General features: G+C 32.4%; 1 protein-coding gene across 1 annotated transcript; it reads left to right on the top strand.

Moving 5' to 3' along the window:
- The first annotated feature begins 2,563 nt into the window (after positions 1-2,563).
- Positions 2,564-21,411, top strand: LOC143073558 (ubiquitin-conjugating enzyme E2 Q2-like). The gene is made up of 12 exons (XM_076249190.1): positions 2,564-2,874; positions 4,284-4,388; positions 5,499-5,600; positions 7,513-7,595; positions 9,099-9,195; positions 10,451-10,535; positions 11,042-11,102; positions 12,697-12,787; positions 13,509-13,616; positions 17,758-17,853; positions 19,985-20,051; positions 20,664-21,411. The coding sequence occupies exons 1-12, from the start codon at positions 2,710-2,712 to the stop codon at positions 20,693-20,695; spliced, it is 1,092 nt and encodes a 363-aa protein (XP_076105305.1). The 5' UTR covers positions 2,564-2,709; the 3' UTR covers positions 20,696-21,411.
- The last annotated feature ends 66 nt before the right edge of the window (positions 21,412-21,477 follow it).

Raw genomic sequence — 21,477 nt, forward strand, 5'->3', positions numbered from 1 at the left:
CGCACTGGTCAACTCCACCATATCACCAAAATCACATGACTTTGGCATAATCAGTAAATATCTTTAAAAGTAAAGAATTGTCGCATAAAATTAAATACACGGGAAATGGCAAAGTTCACGAAGTCTAGTCTGATTAGTTATTTTACAAAAAAAAAAAAAAAAAAAAAGTCCAAGCAAAGGGGGGCGTACGCCCTCTACGCCCCCTCTGAATCCGCCACTGACAACGACGTTATTACGACTTTAAGCCCCAGTCCCACTAGACCACGATTGCACCACGCTCATCGCGATCTAAAATAAATTTAGATCGTGGTGAGGTCGCGGTATGAGCGGCATGAAAATGTAAATTTTCGTTGCTTTCACGATTCTTCTACGTCCTCTCTACGCTTCTACAAAGATCCCGCTACGATTATACCACGTTCTCACCGCGCTTATTCTGCGACCTCACTACGCTCATCAAGATCTTTCTACGCTCTTCACGTTCTCACTACAACCATGCCACGAGTTATCCGATTGCAACACGATCTTACTGCGATAATAACACGTTCTTACCACGATTATACTACGTTCATACCGCGATCTTACTACGTTCTCAGCAATAACGTCAACATCGTGTTCCATATCAATACAGTTCAATTCCTTCTATTTCTGATTAAATCGTAGATTTCTCGGAAACAATACAGTCATGCCACCAAATTCTACCAGAACACGTGGGCATGGTGGTAGGAGTTGATGTAGAGGCAGAGGGAGCAAAGTAACGAATCCTGATCAAGCAGAGATGTCGGACCGACCAATCCAACCTAAATTACAACCTATTGCTGGTCCATAAAGCTCAATGACGATATTTTAGTGAACGATAGCAGAGATTACATAGATGTATCAATATATATAGGAAGATGTGGTATGAGTGCCAATGAGACAACTCTCCATCCAAGTAACAATTTATAAAAGTAAACCATTATAGGCCAAGGTACGGCCTTCAACACGGAGCCTTGGCTCACATCAATCAGCACGATATAAAGGACCCAAAATATTACTAGTGTTAAACCATTTAAACGGGAAAACCAACGGTCTAATCTATATAAAAACGAGAAGCATGGCTGAGCCGTTAGAGCAAATGGATAATTACATTCAAACAAACAAAATCTAGGGAGCTTTTTTATATATTTTATGTGAAAATGACAATGAGAATGATGGTCGTAGTGTGAACGTAGTCAGGTCGTAAGAAGAGCGGGATGAGGACGGCAAGGGCGTGCTAGAATCGTACTATGGTCGTGAACAGCGTGGTATAGTCGTAGTGGAAGCGTAGTTGGGTCGCAGTGAGAACGTGATGGTCGTAGTGAGGTCGTGAAAACGTCGCTGTGCGATCGTAAAGCAGTCTCTCCGAATAGAATCACGCTTTCGCTACGCTCTCGTTACGATTGTGCAGCGACCTTTGCGTCCTTACTACGATTTTAGTGCGCTCTCACTACGCTTCTACTACGACCTGATTTCGCCACGACCGCACCACGATTGTTTTGAACATGTTCAAAGTTGGCCACGCTCTTCACGATCTTGAAGACCTCACCACGACCGTGATACGACCTTACTGCGATCTACACGATCGCATTACGATCATCAAAATTTGCATTTTTTTTCACAGATCGTAGTGCGATCGTGGCCTAGTGGGACTGGGGTATTACTACGACCATCACGTTCTCCACTACGCTTCCACTACGACTATACCACGCTGTTCACAACCATAGTACGATTCTAGCACGCCCTTGCCGTCCTCATCACGCTCTTCTTACGACCTGACTACGTTCATACTACGACCATCATTCTCATGGTGATTTTCACATAATATATATTAAATCTCTCCAGGTTTTGTTTGTCTGTATGTAATTAGGACTTCTTGTCCATTTTCTCTAACGGCTCAACCATGCTTCTCGTTTTTATATAGATTAGACCGTTGGTTTTACCGTTTGAATGGTTTAACACTAGTACTTTTTGGACCTTTATAGCGTGCAATTCGTTGGGAGCCAAGGCTCCGTATTGAAGGCCATACCTTGGCCTATAATTGTTTACTTTTATCATAGTAAATTGTTACATGGATGGAGAGTTGTCTCATTGGTACTTATACTACATCTTCCTATATTTATTGACACATATGTGTCATCCCTGCTATCGTTCACTAAATATCGGGCTACTTATTATTTTTCCACTAGCTTTTCATAATTTCTCCAATATCTTATTTTTCCTCTTTTTATAGTAGTGATGCAATTAATTGCTAAGCTAATTACAAGTGGAGAATTGACATTAAGATTTGTTATAGTATCGTTAGACTCTGACATGTGCATATATGCCTCTGAGTAGTCGCAAGTAATCTCTGAAAAACTTCTCTGTTTAATCAATCTTTATTTATCAGAGAGTTGGAAAAGGAAACCGCATGTTCCATCTGAATGTAATATACGGTTATAAATTAACTTTTTTTTTAAATGAATTAGATCTTCATAAAATTTTATTCTTTAGCTCGGATTCTTTACACTTTCATTCCGTCATTGTCCTAGCAAAAATTCCAAGGACATGCGCACTTCAGCCTGCGCCATAGATTGATAGTCGAAACTTCTTTTTTCTGCACATTTACCATGCTGCGACTGTCTGTTTAATATTTTCAACACAAAGATTTAATTTTTAAATGTATTGGGATGTGCTTTCACTTTGACATTCAGAATGGCATGCCTAACCAAACTTAAACAAGACATAAAACTTCTCGAAAGAGCCTTCCCCAAAGAAAGTGACAGATCTTTTAGAATTTTGTCAGCTTCAGTAGACGAAATAAATTGTGTATTTATTGATGAAAGTGGAGGCAAACATCGAATAAATGCTAATATAACGGTACGAAACTATTTTAAATTGAAAGTAAACTCAAAATGTATTGATTTTTGTTATAATGAAAATGTAAACAAAGGATGTTTTGTTTTGATTTTGATGCTGACCAATAACTTCCTGGTTTTAATTTCCTTAGTGTCAGAAAATATTTCATGATGCCATTATTGATTACTTTAGATCATTATATATGTTTAGCGGCATGGTAATGAAACGTGTGGCAAGTTACAAACCTTGTCAATGATGATGATGATGATGGTGGTTTATTTTTATATCTTTACTGCTTGTTGTTCATTTAGGAATTTTTCTGTAACAAAAAAAATCAATTAAGAATAGGACATTTGGTTTCAACACTTGTCTATAATTTAATGATCATGTTGTAAATATTACATTCGAATTCACGACAGGTTACAATACAGGACAGAATGGACGTAATTACACCTGTATGTAAATTTGTCTGCCAATACGTAAGATCACACAAGTTCCCTTAAACTTTGACAGCACAATTTAAAAAATTGACATCACAAATTATAAGTTATTGTTGCTTGACAGCAAAAATTTATTTGGAGCAAATCTAAGGTCATTCAGCATTGTTCAGAGACAAAATTCATCTAAATACCAAAAGTATAATTTATAGGTTTATCATGTTAATGTGATATGAAAATGTACCCTCAAATGTATTAGACATAAATTTTTATTGTGCTTGTTAACAGGATTACCATGATTACAGTCCAAACCCTACTTGGACACACTATTCTTACACTGAGCCAAACTTTGTTCTTATTCCTTAGTGACTAATATAACATGTATAATGATGCTTGCTTAACGGAGAAGCAGCAAATACCAATTTTCAAGTCTTTTGGTTTGAACATTGCCTTTTATACATTGATAAGGACACATGTAGTACATTGTACTACTTCAAAAAATGATAAAAGTAGTACATGTATAATGCATGCCTTATGTATTGTCATCTGATTTTGGTCTGTTTAGTTTATACAGACAGGTTTTTATGTAGGTACATGCAAGTAATAAAGTAGTGGTATTGTCAATGAAGATAAAACTTGAAGAGTGAGTTTTGATGGTAACCCTACAACTCGGGTCTATTGAGAAGAACCATCTTTGTTTCAGCATGTATGCTTCCTGCAAATTTCATGTGTATGTTGATCAAATTGAATGAAGTATTGTCTGTCCAGTGGCAAATATTATATTAAGTTTTGAATTCATAACAGGACAGAATAGACGTAATTACACTTGTATGCATATTTGTCTGCCATTAGGTAAGATCACACTAGTTCCCTTAAACTTTGACAGCACAAAAAATCTCAAATTGTACAATGTAGAAAAACTGACAACTTTTACTGTAGTCAGAATTTTAGGTTATATTTTGATAATGTATTTCATATGCAGTATTTTTTTAGGAGACTTATCCACAATCACCTCCAATATGGTTCAGTGAAGATGAAGATCAGAATATCAGCTCAACGATTGAAAGCATAAGTGAAACAACATCCAATAACTATGGAGTAAGTATAAAGGTTTCAAGTACCTAAGGACATTATTACAAAGGTACAGTAGACCTAAACAAAATCGATTATTGAAAAAGTCTTATATTTCAGAACATTAGAATCTTATTAATTTTTATTACATCCATGTAAGTAAAAAAAGTAATAGATTATTATTGAGAAAGTTTATGGTTTCAGTTACGATACATAAAAACTTAATTACATCACATTAATATTAATCATCAACTAACATACATGACATACCCATCATGCTCATATGAGTTATATATGTCAACAGCACAACACAAGAAAAGTGATAAAACAGAAAAGTCTTTTTTTGTGTTTTTTTCTTAAAAGAAACGATATGTCAAAATAACTTTTATACTGCAGTCAGGTGAAGAGGACTATTTACTCCATGAGAAAATTATTCATTTAGCAGTTTTATACATACAAAAATGTAGTTTTTGCAAATAATACCAATATATTTTTTGTTACAAAAATCACTTATTATGCACTAAAATACTTGTAAATTGCAAACTTTTTGTAAGAGCACTAAATTCAACACGTTCACTCTAAGTCACGTGTATTTACCTCCACTGTTTCACTAAAAATATATTAAGATCATTACAGGTATTCAATTGTTTTTTTGTAGTTTCATAGTATATAATATACATACCTTGTAGAGAATATACGTTATACATGTATGACAAAAGTCATAGTATTTTAAGACCCAGTTTACACTGGCAACGAAATTGAATCGATCTTTAAAAGACCAGTTCGCGTTTACATTGCACAAGCAAGATTGATCTTATTTAATCCAGTGCGATTACACTACGACATAAAAAGAACCGTCTGACCTTTATTTTCCTATCTGAATATAATAAACACATGAAAAAAGATTGATCTAAGCATCTAACCAAAAAAAAGATCGATTCAAATAAGATTGATCTTTTTAAAACCACCTCAACATGCTCTAGAGGTAGACTTTTTGAATCCAATTGAAGATCGATCTTACCCGTTTACACTGGACCAAAGATAGATTTTTTTGTCAGTGTAAACGGGGTCTTACTCCTAATAGAATGAAATTAAAATTTAATGCAGGCAGTTGCTTAATAATGTCAATCATTTCAGATAATTAATCAGGTAAAGATATTGATACAGGAACTATGTACAGTCCATCATATTCCATTGCCCGATTCTCTTGGCATGCTTGGTGGACCAGTCTTAGAAAAGGTTTGTCATTATCACTTAGCAATGATATGTCTTTTGCAGATCGTAACAGATTTACTTTTAAACATGTACTACACATGCTGAAGAAATAGGGAAATTATCTTAAATTAAAATACATTTTTTGGGGCATTTTATTTATTGTCGAGCCTGTGACTTATGTAGCAGAAAGCTTGACATAGGGATAGTGATCCGACGGCTACGGCGAAGGCAGCGTCAGCTAACTTCTTAAAAGCTTTATATTTTAGAAGGTGGCAGACCTGGATGCTAAATTGCTTTATACTTTGTATATGGATGCCTCATGTTACGAAGTTTCCGTCAGTCACATGTCCAATGTCCTTGACCTCATTTTCATGGTTCAGTGCATGACGTGACAACTTGAAAAAAAGTTAAGATTTTTTGTAATGTTAAATTCTCCCTTATTATAAGTAATAGGATAACTACATTGTGTACCTTGCAAGGTCCTCATGCCCTGTCATACAGTTTTCACTTGACCTCAACCATATTTCATGGATCAGTGAACAAGGTTAAGTTTTGGTGGTCAAGTCCATATCTCAGATACTATAAGCAATAGGTTTACTATATTCAGTGTATGGAAGGACTGTAAGGTGTACATGTCCAACTGGCAGGTGTCATTTGACCTTGACCTCATTTTCATGGTTCAGTGGTTATAGTTTAGTTTTTGTGTTTTAGTCTGTTTTTCTTAAACTATAATGAATAGGTCAACTATATTTTTTATGGTAATATTCTTTATAAAGCACAAAGGTGTCAGTATTCACCTCAGAAACTTACAAAACCTTTGAATAGACTTATTAAGAAGGGATATAATTACGATACTGTTGTCAAGTCATTAAAGATTGCATATTTTGGCGTTAATATTGAGTCACTGATAAGGTCTTTGCATCGGAACTAAACACATTATTTTTTTTAAAAACAGTTGTCATGGTTGTTGGCATGACACGGGTTATGTTCTTCTCATATATGTTATGATGGTATGATACTAAACCCCTAACGGGAAGGATTGTGCCTGATGTTCATATGATGAAATCATAATCTTTCAGTCAGTTTAATTGAAGTCTGGAGCTGGCATGTCAGTTAACTGCTAGTAGTCTGTTGTTATTTATGTATTATTGTCATTTTGTTTATTTTCTTTGGTTACATCTTCTGACATCAGACTCGGATTTCTCTTGAACTGAATTTTAATGTGCTTATTGTTATGCATTTACTTTACTACATTGGTTAGAGGTATAGGGGGAGGGTTGAAATCTCACAAACATGTTTAACCCCGCCGCATTTTTGCGCCTGTCCCAAGTCAGGAGCCTCTGGCCTTTGTTGGTCTTGTATTATTTTAATTTTAGTTTCTTGTGTACAATTTGGAAATTAGTATGGCGTTCATTATCACTGGACTAGTATATATTTGTTTAGGGGCCAGCTGAAGGACGCCTCCGGGTGCGGGAATTTCTCGCTACATTGAAGACCTGTTGGTGACCCTCTGCTGTTGTTTTTTATTTGGTCGGGTTGTTGTCTCTTTGACACATTCCCCATTTCCATTCTCAATTTTATATTTATTGTATGGAAGAATTGTTAGCTGTACATGCCTGCCTTGTATGGTTCATCTGACCTTGGCCTCATTTTCATGGTTCATTGGTCAATGTTTAGCTTTCTTGGTTAATGTTGATTTTATGTGACAGTTGTAATAAAGCTTTATGTTTAGGACTACCAACATAATATCAATAATTAGTAAAGAAGGTGAGACATATCAGCGTGTGCACTTTCGTAAGATTTTTATGGGTTCTGTATTTTGAAATGTTAAAAAAGAAATACTTTATGGAAAATGAATTTCTTTAAAAGTTCTTTCTCTTTATATAACACTGGAAATGAGGTAAATTTACATGTATAATCTAATTGTATTTTGCAGGAACCTGTTGGTGTTAAGCCTCACGAAAGTTCTGATGAAGATGACGATGAGGATTTTATGGCCATGGAAGATGACACACATCAGTAAGAATTATTACAGAAGTCTTTGATAGATGGACAGACACTTTAAACAGCTTGCTTGATCGGCAACACACAGATTTACAAATTAGTCATATTGTTCTTTAATTAAGATTTTGTTACCTGATATCTTGGTAACTGAAAAAGATAGACAGAAACTGTATACAGCAAAAATTATCAACACTATAAGATTATGAGGGTCGGTTGAAAACAAAACTTTACGACAAAAGAGATGATTTCAGCTTTCCAATTGTGAACTTTCCATTTCTAAGTAGCAACATTCCAGCAGCACCTGCATACGGGGTATATATCTCCCAATTGATACGATATTCCCGTGCTTGCATTTCCTATCATGATTTTCTTGATAGAGGGTTGCTGCTCACAAGGAAGCTATTAAACCAAGAGTTCCAAATGGTGAAGTTGAAATCATCCCTTCGTAAATTTTACGGACGCCATCATGAGTTGGTTGACCGTTATGGAATAACCGTTTCACAAATGATATCGGATATGTTCCTTACGTCGTAACTACAATCCCCTTCCCTTTCATGAATGTGACCTACCGATTTAGACCATTTACCGGATTTGTTCTCACATAAGCAACACGACGGGTGCCGCATGTGGAGCAGGATCAGCTTACCCTTCCGGAGCACCTGAGATCACCCCTAGTTTTTTGGTGGGGTTCGTGTTGTTTATTCTTTAGTTTTCTATGTTGTGTCGTGTGTGCTGTTGTTTGTTTGTCTTTTTCATTTTTTAGCCATGGCGTTGTCAGTTTGTTTTAGATTTATGAGTTTGACTGTCCCTTTGGTATCTTTCGTCCCTCTTTTACAAATAGGTCAAATGAATGAGATCCTCAATTGACACCTTATATGAGTAATTAATAAATTACCCTTAGATTACATATTTTAGCCTTTTTATGTCTGTATTATCAAATGTGTATTGACTACTGATAAAAGTTATTGCCCTTTAATGACAAATTTTTTACTAATTTCAGCAAATTTATTTAAAAATATAATATATAGTCAGAAACTTAAAACATCAACAATTATTAGCAATTGAAGATCTAAAAAATGTATGTAACAGAAATCTTCAATGGATTATATATTGTGGTTGTATGTATAAACAAATCTTCAATGGATTATATATTGTGGTTGTTTTGCTTTCAGGTTTTGGCTATTATCTTGAAAATTAAAATTTAACTTTAAATTCTGTAAATTCTCAGGTGTGCAGATTAGGGTTCCTTTATTATAAGCCTCTAGCTACATATTGGTTCAATCCACATAGGAAAAAAATAGACAAATAAGAATACATATGTATTCACTCGAAAAAAACCATTTACATCTAATAATTGTTATTCATGTCTTCATAACATAAGGTATTCATACATTTTATTTGTTGGTAAACAATCATGGTATATTTCTGATGTTTGAATTTCCATAATCTTTAAACACATAAGGCAAGCAAACATTAATCAATCAATCATCTTCACTGTCATTGTTGTATTTTTTCAAGTGAGAGCAAATTTAAAGAAAATGTTGATGGTATAGATACAGAGAACATTGTCATCCTAGAGAAGTTAAAGCAGAATCAACGAAAAGATTATTTACAGGTAATCAACGGTTCAAACAAAGTTTATATAAAAAAGGAGATGTGGTATGATTGCCAATAAGACAACTATACTCTGTCACAAGAAACCATATGACAGAAATAAAAACTATAGGTCACCAAACAGCCTTTAACAATGAGCAAAGCTTCTACGGCATAGTTAGCTATCAGTGGCCTGGAAATGACAGTGTTAAACAATATAAACAACAAAACTAAAGGCCTTATTTATGTTTAAAATAATAAACGAAAAATAAACAAATATTTAACATATTTATTTTTCTTTCTTTAACTTATTTTGGTTGCTGTTCTGTTTTACCAACAGATGGCTTACTATTTTGACCATAAAGTAGTACTAACATGTGTCATGTGACATTCACGTGGTATACACTATTACATAATTAAAAGATTACGGTCACAAAGATCTTTAACAATAAAGAACTTTAAAGAAGTTTAGCTAGAAAAAAAAAACTTATAGCCAGCAAATATTTCTGTACAAAGAAATACAAAAATATTCTGAACTGTGAGCTGGGAACATAATTGCACAGACAAGTTAAACATTTAATTGATCCAAGATTCCAAGTCTGCAACTGTTTGAAACAAAGGAACTGCCATTAATTTGATTCCATTCTTCATCTTAAGAATAAAATTGTGAGTCATTGAAACAATTGAGATGACAGAAACTGCACCAGCACTGAGTATACAAATGTATAGAGAAGCCTGAAGTTTCAAAGTCGGTCAAACATTGTAATAAACACAAAGCCTGCAAAAGTATAGATAGAAAGCCAATTTTACGCAGTTCATGATTAAGTAAAAGTTGATACATACAATGGGCATAATGTACATACCAAATTGTTTCCTCAAGTCAAAATAGTGTTAAAATCTTATTTTAGCGTTTTGGTAAAAATTATAAATTCTGAGATTCATATTTTTTGTTCTAATTTCTATTATGTAATAATTCTCTGCATTAAAATCACTGCTTGCTCACCATTTGCGAAAATGTCTACCTTAATACATATACGGCTTGGATTTTAACAAAACATACATTAATCATATTAATCAAGATGACTTCATTAATTTCTGTTGTCAAAATTTATGAAAATTTACAAATTATGATATTTTACTTTAAATTCATCAGTCTCTTTGCTTCACATAAAATGTGTAAGCACCTTGCCCTTGCTGGCATGTCAGTTTTCTAGTTTCTTTTATTTTTTTTGTTGTTGTTGTTGTTGTTTTACCAACAGTTGCGTTTATATTTTCAGGGATCAGTGAGTGGTTCAGTTTTAGCTACAGACAGACTTATGAAAGAACTAAGAGATATATATAGGTCTGATAGTTATAAAAAAGGTAACATATCAATGCAAAATAGAAGATGTACACATGTCAATGTCTTGATAATTATTAGAAAGGTCTTTTTATCAACTCGGAATTATGAGTCAATATTGTAATAGTGAACTACAGTAGATCCCATCATATGCACCCTCTCACCAACAAATCTAACAATTTGGTTTATAAGGGAGCAAATGACTAATGGCAATGGAAACATTGAAAATTTTAATTTTAAAATATGACCTTGTTTTAACTGGAATAAAATAACCAAATATTAATACACAATCCATGCTTAAATGCAAACAATCTAGCAAGAAGCAAATACAAATACAAATGTCTAACCTATGGTTAAATGAAAACAAATCTATGATTGTCATAAATTATTTCTGAAATAATATTCTATCACATATTTCTCCAGTACTTCATATCTGGTCTGCAGCATCACTGTGATATGTTGTATGGTGTCTTTTTCTTATGTTTTTATTTGAACAATTTAGAACATAAAAATTTAATTCTTCCAACAGGTATTTATTCCGTAGATCTAGTCAACGACAGCCTCTATGAATGGAGTATTAAACTAAGAAAGTAAGTAAAATGTTGATAATTTGACATTTATTAAGATTATTTTTTTTGTTGTTTTTTTTCTGTTCATAAATCTATTTTCATTCATCAATTTTATTAAGGAAGGAATTTGTAACCATATTATTTTTATATGACTGTCTTAAAAAGTCAACACACATGTTGTAATACAACCGCAAAAATTAAAAAAAATTTGGTCGTATATTGGTATCATGTCGTCTTCGTCAGCGTTGTCCAAAGACAGATTGTTTCCGAATACTAACTTTTGAATAAGTCAAAAGAAATCAATAAAATTTTAACTCAATGTTAATAACCACAAAAGGAAGCTTGGGATTGATTTTGGGGGTTATGGTCCCAAAGGTTTAGGAATTAGGGGCCCAAAACAGCATTTATCTAGTTTCCGGACAATAAGTTGTGTATTTGTATTTCAATTGTTCTGAAATTGTACCACAATGTTTAATACCATAAGTAGAAGGTTGGGATTTATTTTAAGGGGATATTGGGCAAACAGTCTAGGAATATTAAAAGGGCCAAAAACAAGCATTTTTTTAATTTCCGGACAATAACTTGTGTGTAACTGTATGGATCTCTCTGACATTGTAACACAAGGTTCCATATAACATTGGGAAGGCTGTGATTCTGTTTGGGGTTTTCTTAAATATGTAGGAATAAGGGGCAAAAAAGAAGCATTTTCTAGTTTACAGACAATAACTTGTGTTTAAGTGTATGGATCTCTATAAATTTTTGCCAGAAGATTCAATACCACTAAAGAAAGGTTGGGATTGATTTTGGGGGTTATGTAGTTTTCAAACAATAACATGAATAACTTGTGTTTTAGTGTATGAATCTCTCTGAATTTAAACCACAAGTTTCCATACCATGAAGGGACAGTTAGAATTGACTTGGGGGGGGGGGGGGTTTAAATGCTAAATGGCTCAAAATATTTCGGAATTAGGTGCAAAAAAGGGGAGAAACTAGGTATTTCTGGTCAATGGACAATTAAGAAAATTTAAAAGCAGTGAAAAGGAGATAATTCTAAAACATTTAACAGACAATGTTGAGTATGTTCAGATTTACCCCCTTTACACTACTTGTATATTATGTATAAAGAATTGTCAGGTTTCGGACAAATTGCCAAAAAAAAAGAAGGGGGGTGGTAGTAGTTTCAATTTTTTTTTTCTTTAAATTTCTCATATTTTTAAAAAGTTAAAAGAAGAAATCTTTAATTGCACAATATTGTGCAATAGATATGTAAGATCTTGACATTTGTTTTGTGTCAGAAACTCATATTATGTCAAAAATTTGATTGCAATCCAAATTCAGAGCTGTATCAAGCTTGAATGTTGTTTTTATACTTGCCCAAAATGTGCAGGGTTAGACTTCTGCGGTCGTATAAAGCTGCGCCCTGCAGAGCACATGTTATTTTTAATAATTATAAAAGATTTTAAAAAAGTAGCTCTGTAAATAGTTCATTCTATTAAATTAACATTTTGTTTTGAAAGTTTTATAAATCGATGAAAACAATAGCCATTGAATATAACCATTTTGATAAATAAATCTTTGATTTTGCCATATTAAAAGTTTTATATATTTACAACAGGGTTGATCCTGATAGCACACTTCATGGAGATCTTGAAAGTTATAAAGAAAAGATGGGAAGAGATCATATATTATTGAACTTTACATATAAAGTAAGTATTGAAACTGAGTAGCAGATTATGGAAACCATATTCAGTGCATATTTAGATATGAAAAAAACCCTGCATAGTGTATTTTTAATAATCATGCTACTTTAATTTTGATACAGTACATGTATTTACAAAACTTACCCAAAATAATTGGAAATAAATTATTATCTTTTATAGATAGTCCCGTACAGTATATTTGATATGGGTACCAATGCACAAACAAACAGATGGAAACCAACTTAATGTCGAGAGCCGTTGTGTAGTGGTTAGTTTCTGGTTTGATCCCCATTCTGTGGGGGAAATTTCAGGGACTGAATTTTCGACTCTCTTTTGGCACCATTTGCGAGTATGGTCTTAAGAAACAATGAGTCCGTCAGAAGGGTTGATAAATGACTGACCTGTGTTAAGAAAAAGCCATATCTCTTGCATGTAAAAGACACCCTTGTAGATTTCGAAAAAGAACAGGCTAATGAAGCTACAAGGCAGCACTCCCACCCACAAAGTGGAAAGGGATTAATATAATATGCAATAACTTGATTAAATAAATATGTTTAACTAAACCAACTTAGAAACATTGGTTTCTATTTATAACTCCACAAGCCTTAACCAAGTATCAAAGAATATGTTATGAAAAGAATGTATATTTAAGTTTTGATTCATTGATTATTACTTGCTAAGCTTCAAATGGTAATTTATGTTTTAATCAATTTTTCCTTCTTTTCAGGATAATTTCCCCTGTGAGCCACCCTTTGTAAGGGTTGTCACCCCTGTTTTACAAGGTGGTTATGTCCTTGGTGGTGGAGCTATATGTATGGAGCTTCTCACTAGACAGGTATGATGATTATTCTTGTGAACCACTCTTTATAAGAGTGTATTATAAGGTTGTTGTATCCTTTTTTTTTCTTTTTTTTTGATTTATTTTTCAATAGTCAGGATTTTACAATACCCTTACAATCACCACCTGACTATGGTTTTTTGGGTAAACATTGAAAGTTATATACAAGACTATCCATTTTTAAAAAAAAATTATATTCATAATACAAGAATATAGTTATTAAAGAAAAAAAAAGAATAAAGCTGCTCACACTCATGCTTTCTCTCACTACTAACACATAGTCACTGCAATCCTACCATTAGTATGCATGCATGTCTATATATAAAGTAAAAATCAAAAATACCACTGCTCACTATAGTATAATTTTAAGTATAAAAGATAATGAATCATGAAAAAATTGTATTTAGTGGAGACCGGAATATTTCATAAGATGCTGCTCTATTATTTTTCTTTGCAATATAAAATTCATTTGATTGGTATTGTTTTATTCTGGATTTAAGTCCTATAACACTAGGAGCTATATTTCTTAGCTTACATCTAAAGATGTAGTTTTTTGCTATAATAATTAACAGATTTATAAACAAACTCTGAGTAATAAATCCCAGTAAAATTTTTGTCTTACTGATGCTGAATTGCTCATCAAATAATTTAATTTTCTGTAAAAATGACAACCAAAAATTGTATGTAACATTACAATCATAAAATAAATGTTCTATTGTTTCCTCTTCCTCATTACAGAAGGTACATAGACTTGTTTCCTTTTGCTTAATTCTATATAAAAATGTATTAGTAGGTATAATTCTATGTAATATTTTATATTGAAAATTCTTTCAATATGTATCTCTACAACATCTTTTCAAAAGAGAAAAATACTTAAACCATTCTGAGATTTCAGAATTTGTTACATCCTACCATTTCAAAAATTTCTCATATGGGAGTATGCATATTTTATCTACAAGATCTCTGTATACAAATTTTAACTTCTAATTTTCCAAGATCCTTTTAGAAAATGCATCAAAAAGAACAAAATTTTCTAAGTTCAAATCACAATAATCTTTGATGTATTTTTATAGGACTGCAAAAATTGAAAATTTTTTGGTCGTATATTGGTATCACGTCGTTGTCGTCCGAATACTTTTAGTTTTCGCACTCTAACTTTAGTAAAAGTGAATGGAAATCTATGAAATTTTAACACAAGGTTTATGACCACAAAAGGAAGGTTGGGATTGATTTTGGGAGTTTTGGTCCTAACATTTTAGGAATAAGGGGCCAAAAAGGGCCCAAATAAGCATTTTCTTGGTTTTCGCACTATAACTTTAGTTTAAGTAAATAGAAATCTATGAAAATTTGACACAAGCTTTATAACCACAAAAGGAAGGTTGGGATTGATTTTGGGAGTATTGGTTCCAACAGTTTAGGAATTAGGGGCCAAAAAAGGGCCCAAATAAGCATAATTCTTGTTTTTTCACACAATAACTTTAGTATAAGTAAATAGAAATCAATGAAATTTAAACACAAGGTTTATGACCACAAAAGGAAGGTTGGGATTGATTTTGGGAGTTGAGGTCGGAACAGTTTAGGAATTAGGGGCCAAAAAGGGGCCCAAATAAGCATTTTTCTTGGTTTTCGCACCATAACTTTAGTATAAGTAAATAGAAATCTATGAAATTTAAACACAAGGTTTATGACCGCAAAAGGAAGGTTGGGATTGATTTTGGGAGTTTTGGTCCCAACAGTTTAGGAATAAGGGGCCCAAAGGGTCCAAAATTAAACTTTGTTTGATTTCATCATAAGTTGAATAATTGGGGTTCTTTAATATGCCGAATTTAAAAATGTACTTAATTTTTTGATTTTTGGCCCAGTTTTCAAGTTGGTCCAAATCGGGGTCCAAAATTAAACTTTGTTTGATTTCATCAAAAATTGAATAAATGGGGTTCTTTGATATGCCAAATCTAACTGTGTATGTAGATTCTTAATTTTTGGTCCCGTTTTCAAATTGGTCTACATTAAGGTCCAAAGGGTCCAAAATTAAACTTAGTTCGATTTTAACAAAAATTGAATCTTTGGGGTTCATTGATATGCTGAATCTAAAAATGAACTTAGATTTTTGATTATTGGCCCAGTTTTCAAGTTGGTCCAAATCGGGGTCCAAAATTAAACTTTGTTTGATTTCATCAAAAATTGAATAAATTATGTCAAATCTAACTGAGTATGTAGATTCTTAATTTTTGGTCCCGTTTTCAAATTGGTCTACATTAGAGTCCAAAGGGTCCAAAATTAAACTAAGTTTGATTTTAACAAAAATTGAATTCTTGGGCTTCTTTGATATGCTGAATTTAAACATGTACTTAGATTTTTGATTATTGGCCCAGTTTTCAATTTGGTCCAAATCAGGATCCAAAATTATTATATTAAGTATTGTGCAATAGCAAGAAATTTTCAATTGCACAGTATTCAGCAATAGCAAGAAATCTTCAATTGCACAGTTATGTGCAATAGCAAGAAATCTTCAATTGCAAAGTATTGTGCAATAGCAAGTATTTTCAATTGCACAGTATTGCGCAATAGCAAGAAATATCTAATTGCACAATATTGTGCAATAACAAGAAATTTTCAATTGGAGTTATCTTTCTTTGTCCAGAATAGTAGTTGAATCAACTTAAATCATTGTTTTATACAATATACAATGTATATTCACTTTTACTACCAACTGATAAATTAAAACAATCTTTACCATTCAGTGATAACAAGCACTTTTTTTACATTTTAATATTTTATGATGTATTTAAATGAGTAGTTATTGTAGCAAACTCCATTAGAAATTTGAATTGAGATCAGTTTGGAATAAGGGAAAGGGGGATGTGAAAAAAAAAAATTGGGGGGGGGGGAGTAAATTTTTCTCATTTCAGATTTCATAAATAAAAAGAAAATTTCTTAACATTTTTTTGAGAGGATTAATATTCAACAGCATAGTGAATTGCTCAAAGGCAAAACAAAAATTTTAAGTTCATTAGACTAAATTCATTCTGTGTCAGAATCCTATGCTGTGTCAACTATTTAATCACAATCCAAATTTAAAGCTGAATCCAGCTTGAATGTTGTGTCCATACTTGTCCCAACCCGTCAGGGTTCAACCTCTGTGGTCGTATTAAGCTGTGCCCTGCGGAGCATCTGGTTTGATATATTTTGGAATGTTAGATAATAAACTATAGTATCTCAAAAAAATTTCCAATTTAAGTTTTTGTCTTACTTGTTGGAATGTTAATAGTGATTTACTTTGACAATCTACAATGTCCCTTATAAACTGTATACCATATAACTTCCATTTCATATAAACAGGGTATTCAGATATTGGGACAAAATTTCTGGAACACATAACTTTGTATAAGGCTTTGCCATGTGTAGACATTTTTAAAATATGTCTTTCCAAAATGGATTTTTTACGCAAGTAAAAATTTCTGTAATCTTATCCTTTTGAAATGTAAAGACTCTGTCACCACCTAACTGTTTTAGTTCTGCTAGTAATAAATTCTGCCAAGTACCCTCTGAAACCCTCTCAGGTTGTTATATCCTTGGTTGAGTCCAGCATGTGACTTGCACTCTTCACTTCTATTTTGATTGACAAGTTTGTCAGTATTCCTACGCATGGTTGGTGATTCTGTAAGAGCATTGGGCTTCCACTACCAATAAAAATTGAAAGCCACAAAATAGCATAATAATGCTCAAAGTGGCTTCAAACACCAATCAATCAAAGTCCTTAGGGTAGAGCAATATCTATAGATGTCTCACTTGACAGGTATAGGATGCATAGACACTTACACTACCAATAAAACACTTTTCTGTTGATTTATCAGTCATGTAAAAAAAAAATCAATATGTGAAATGATATTCCCATTCAAATAAAAAAGATATTTATTGGATTTAAGAATCTGAATTCACAAGAACTCCCAAATTTACAGTAGTCTAAACCAATAAACCTTGCTTTTCTAATTATCTCCCCAGTATTTGCCAGCTATATGCTTTGCCTGCAGTATCAAACAAGCAAAAGGAGATATTAGGTTTGTGTAAAAATCATGTACAAAAACAATGTATTATGCACTGTTTGAAGAAAGATATTATTATGAAATGTTTATTACAGGGTTGGAGTAGTGCCTATAATATGGAATCTGTTATTCTACAGATAGCGGCCACACTTGTCAAAGGGAAAGCTCGAATTCAGTTTGGAGCACCCAAGGTTAGAAATGTTATAATCATGTTTTTTAAAAATTATTATATAGACATATTTATTTAAATTCTATACATGGAACAGTTTCACAAGGATCAGTTTTTATACGCCTGTCAAAATTTTGACTGGACGTATTATGGTATACAAATGTCTGGTGTCCGTCTGTCTGTCCGGTGTAAACATGTCGCACCGTAACTTGAGAACGAATTATCCAAATTTCATGAAATTTAATATAGTTGTTTGTTATGATGGTCAAATGATCTGTATACTTTTTGGTGAAAATAAGATGAATACTTTTTGAGTTACGGCACTTTGTAACTAAAACAAGGGGGTTGTTTTTTTCACATGTCGCACCGAATCTCAAAATCGATTCTTGATTATGGCTTAAAACTTTAAACACTTCTTAGTTATATTAATCTTAATATCTGTATACTTTTTAGTGATGATTCAAAGTTTCATGTTTGAGTTATTGAGTATTTTGTAAAAAAGGGGGAGGGGTATTTTACATGTCGCGCCATATCTCAAAAACGATTTATGATTATTGCTTAAAACTTTACACATGTCTTTGTTATATTAATCTAAAGATCTGTATACTTTTTGGTGATGATTCAAAATTTCATTTTTGAGTTATTATTTTGTAAAAAAGAGGGAGGGGTTTTTTACATGTTGTGCCGTATCTCAAAAACAATTTATGATTATTGCTTAAAACTTTACACACTTCTTTGTTATATTAATCTTAAGAACTGTATACTCTTTGGTTTTGATTCAGGCCAAATAAAAATATATGTGTGGTTCCAGTAACCCGACCGACCCTAGTTAAAACCCCCCGACCCTAGAACTTTTTTTTTCATTTCTGAAAAATAAATTTTCAAACGATCAAATTTGAGGATTGTGAATTAAAATAATTAAATTCATAGATTTCTGTCATCTGAATTTCCATCACAAGTATCTGTTATGGCTAAAATGCAACAATTCATAACAGAATGCAACAAAATTAACTAAAAACGTATCATGACTGTTTATTTTACAACCAAACACATGTAAAAATGGTGGACTTCCGGTTGGGGCGTGTATAATACCGGAAACAATTTCGGTAAACACACGATTTTTATCCGGATTTTGACATTCAAAAATTAAAAAAAAAAAAAAAAAAAAAAAATTTGCCTACCTACCGACCCTATTTTTTAAAAGTATGTAACTGGAACCACACATATATTTTTATTTGGCCTCAGAAATTTATTTAAGTGATATTTAGGTTTTTGTAAAAAAAAATACAGGGTGGGGGGTTTCACATGTCCCGCAATGTCTCAAAAAGATTATATGGTTATTGCTTAAAACTTTCTCAGAAACTATTTATGATTATTGCATAAAACTTCCACACAAGACATCGGGCGTATCATGCACTCATGGCGCAGCTGTTTATTAATTTGTAATGTAAATGCTGATTGTTTGGTAAAACACTGTGAACTATGATAAGTAATGGGCAAACTAAGTCTCAAGTAGATAGGCTGCACCTTGGTTTTCTAAAAAGTAAGATTTAAATGTAATTGTTGCATCCCAAGACCTGGAAAGGGTCATATTTGCCAGTCATTTGCTTATGGGAAATATGTCCTTTAATTAAGGAAGAAAACACTGCATGTTATAATTTGTAAACGATCTATAGTGTGCCCAAGTATACAAGTGTCACATGACAAAGTCTTTACTTTATAATGTAAGATATGAGTGACTTTCCTGCATTGTTTTTACACAGTATTTACAACAATAGGCATGTGTGCAATTTCACACATTTGACATGTTTAATCATAAAACAAAATAGTTAAGTAAAGTGATTTTCAGCCATGTTAAAACTTTTATCAGTTTGAAATTGAAAATAAAATAAATATTTGGTACTTGTGAACAGGAATAGATTAACATGATCAAGATAATACTTTATAACACCAATTCATAGGAATAAAACAGTAATGTAAAATGATCAATAGAATACTATATAACACCAATTCATAGGAATAAAACAGTAATGTAAAATGATCAATAGAATACTATATAGCACCAATTCATAGGAATAAAACAGTAATGTAAAATGATCAATAGAATACTATTAGTGATCGTAAATAGACATTTTAATTTCCTTTTCTTTCAGAACCAATACAGTCTTGCAAGAGCCCAACAGTCTTTCAAATCTTTAGTTCAGATACATGAAAAAAATGGTAAGACAGCTTTTAAGAATAACCAAATCAATAAAAAACTCCAAGTTATATCGGACTTATAATAGTTAAGGTGAATGGAAGGAACAAACTTGTTCATGATGGCAGTTTTACTTCTGTTTGTCTATAGGTATTTGTAATTTTCAGTTCCCTTATTTTCAACTTGATGGCAACTTCTTCAACATCATGTTTTGTTCATGTACCAACTTGGATTCAAGATCATCATCCATGTAAAGTTTGTATAGTAAGAATGTTTCATGTAAATCTATATCAGAAGATGATCTGTTTGTACCATCTTTATTTTTATCAGGCAGCGAGTCCTACTGCAGAGAAGACTTTCTCCTGTATATTCAGCCATATCAAAGCAGACTGTTCGAGAACTATTGTTGAATAACATATAATGAAAAAACGTTGATTTACTGTTACTTTTCTAACTGAATGCTTGCTTTAACTTGTGAAATATTTAATTACCAGTTACTGAGCAGATTTAAGTCATATAATAAATGTCCAAACAAATACAATACACATGTTTATAATTTAAATTTATAGATACAAATACAAGTTGGTAAAAAGATTTCTAATACTAATATGAGTTTTTGAATTATTTTTTTTTAGGCTGGTTTACGCCTCCAAAAGAAGATGGATAGCACACAATATCATACGTTTTCTCAGTTTATCGATAGTCATTGTTATAGCTTGCATGAGATGAGTAGAATGATACAGACTTAAAACATTCACAAGATCATGAGCAGATTAAATCATTATCCATGTTGATTGGAAGCTTGAATGATATTGAAAATAGATGGACAACTGCTTTCTATTTTATGATAAATTAAAATTAGATTTGTATGTTATAAAAAATATTCGGAAGTACAAATAGTGTTAAAATGTAATGAAATGAGAACTTCTGTGATATTTCTATATGGACTTAAAGCAGACATAGATCATTGATTATAAAGATAGGTTTCTTATGAATATTGATATTCAATTCAGCTAAGTACACAATTGGGTTTCTAACAGAGATTTACCTCATTTTTTGTCTTAGCTAATTTAATATTTAATTGAGAAGAATAATATGGTAGAAGGTATCAAAGTTTTTTTGTGATAGAGAGAGAGAGAAACAGAGAGAAAGATTTGTACAGAATGAGAATGGATGTGTAACTTTGGTATCTGGTTATATTTTTTGCTAGGTGCTACAGGAGTGACATATAATACTGTACTGTACTGGACATGTACATGAAGACTCCATTCTTTTAAAACCCTTGCTTTGTGTAAACATTTTCTATCACTAGATAAATTTTACATAACACAGCCTTGATTGAATTATTTGAATTACTGAAACTTATTAAAGACTTGTAACATATTTTTGTTTTGTTTGATTGTATGTCAGTTTAGATGTTTTCATCAAGATATAATCACATTTGTTAAA

The sequence above is a fragment of the Mytilus galloprovincialis genome, chromosome 4 (assembly GCF_965363235.1).
Source record: "Mytilus galloprovincialis chromosome 4, xbMytGall1.hap1.1, whole genome shotgun sequence".
Lineage (NCBI taxonomy): Eukaryota > Metazoa > Mollusca > Bivalvia > Mytilida > Mytilidae > Mytilus > Mytilus galloprovincialis.

Excerpts from the sequence above, each read along its gene's own strand:
- LOC143073558 (XM_076249190.1), top strand. The coding sequence starts at position 2,710 with ATGGCATGCCTAACCAAACTTAAACAAGACATAAAACTTCTCGAAAGA. Across the intron at positions 9,196-10,450 it reads AACGAAAAGATTATTTACAG|GGATCAGTGAGTGGTTCAGT; the intron begins GTAATCAACGGT and ends TTATATTTTCAG. Across the intron at positions 20,052-20,663 it reads TCAGATACATGAAAAAAATG|GCTGGTTTACGCCTCCAAAA; the intron begins GTAAGACAGCTT and ends ATTTTTTTTTAG.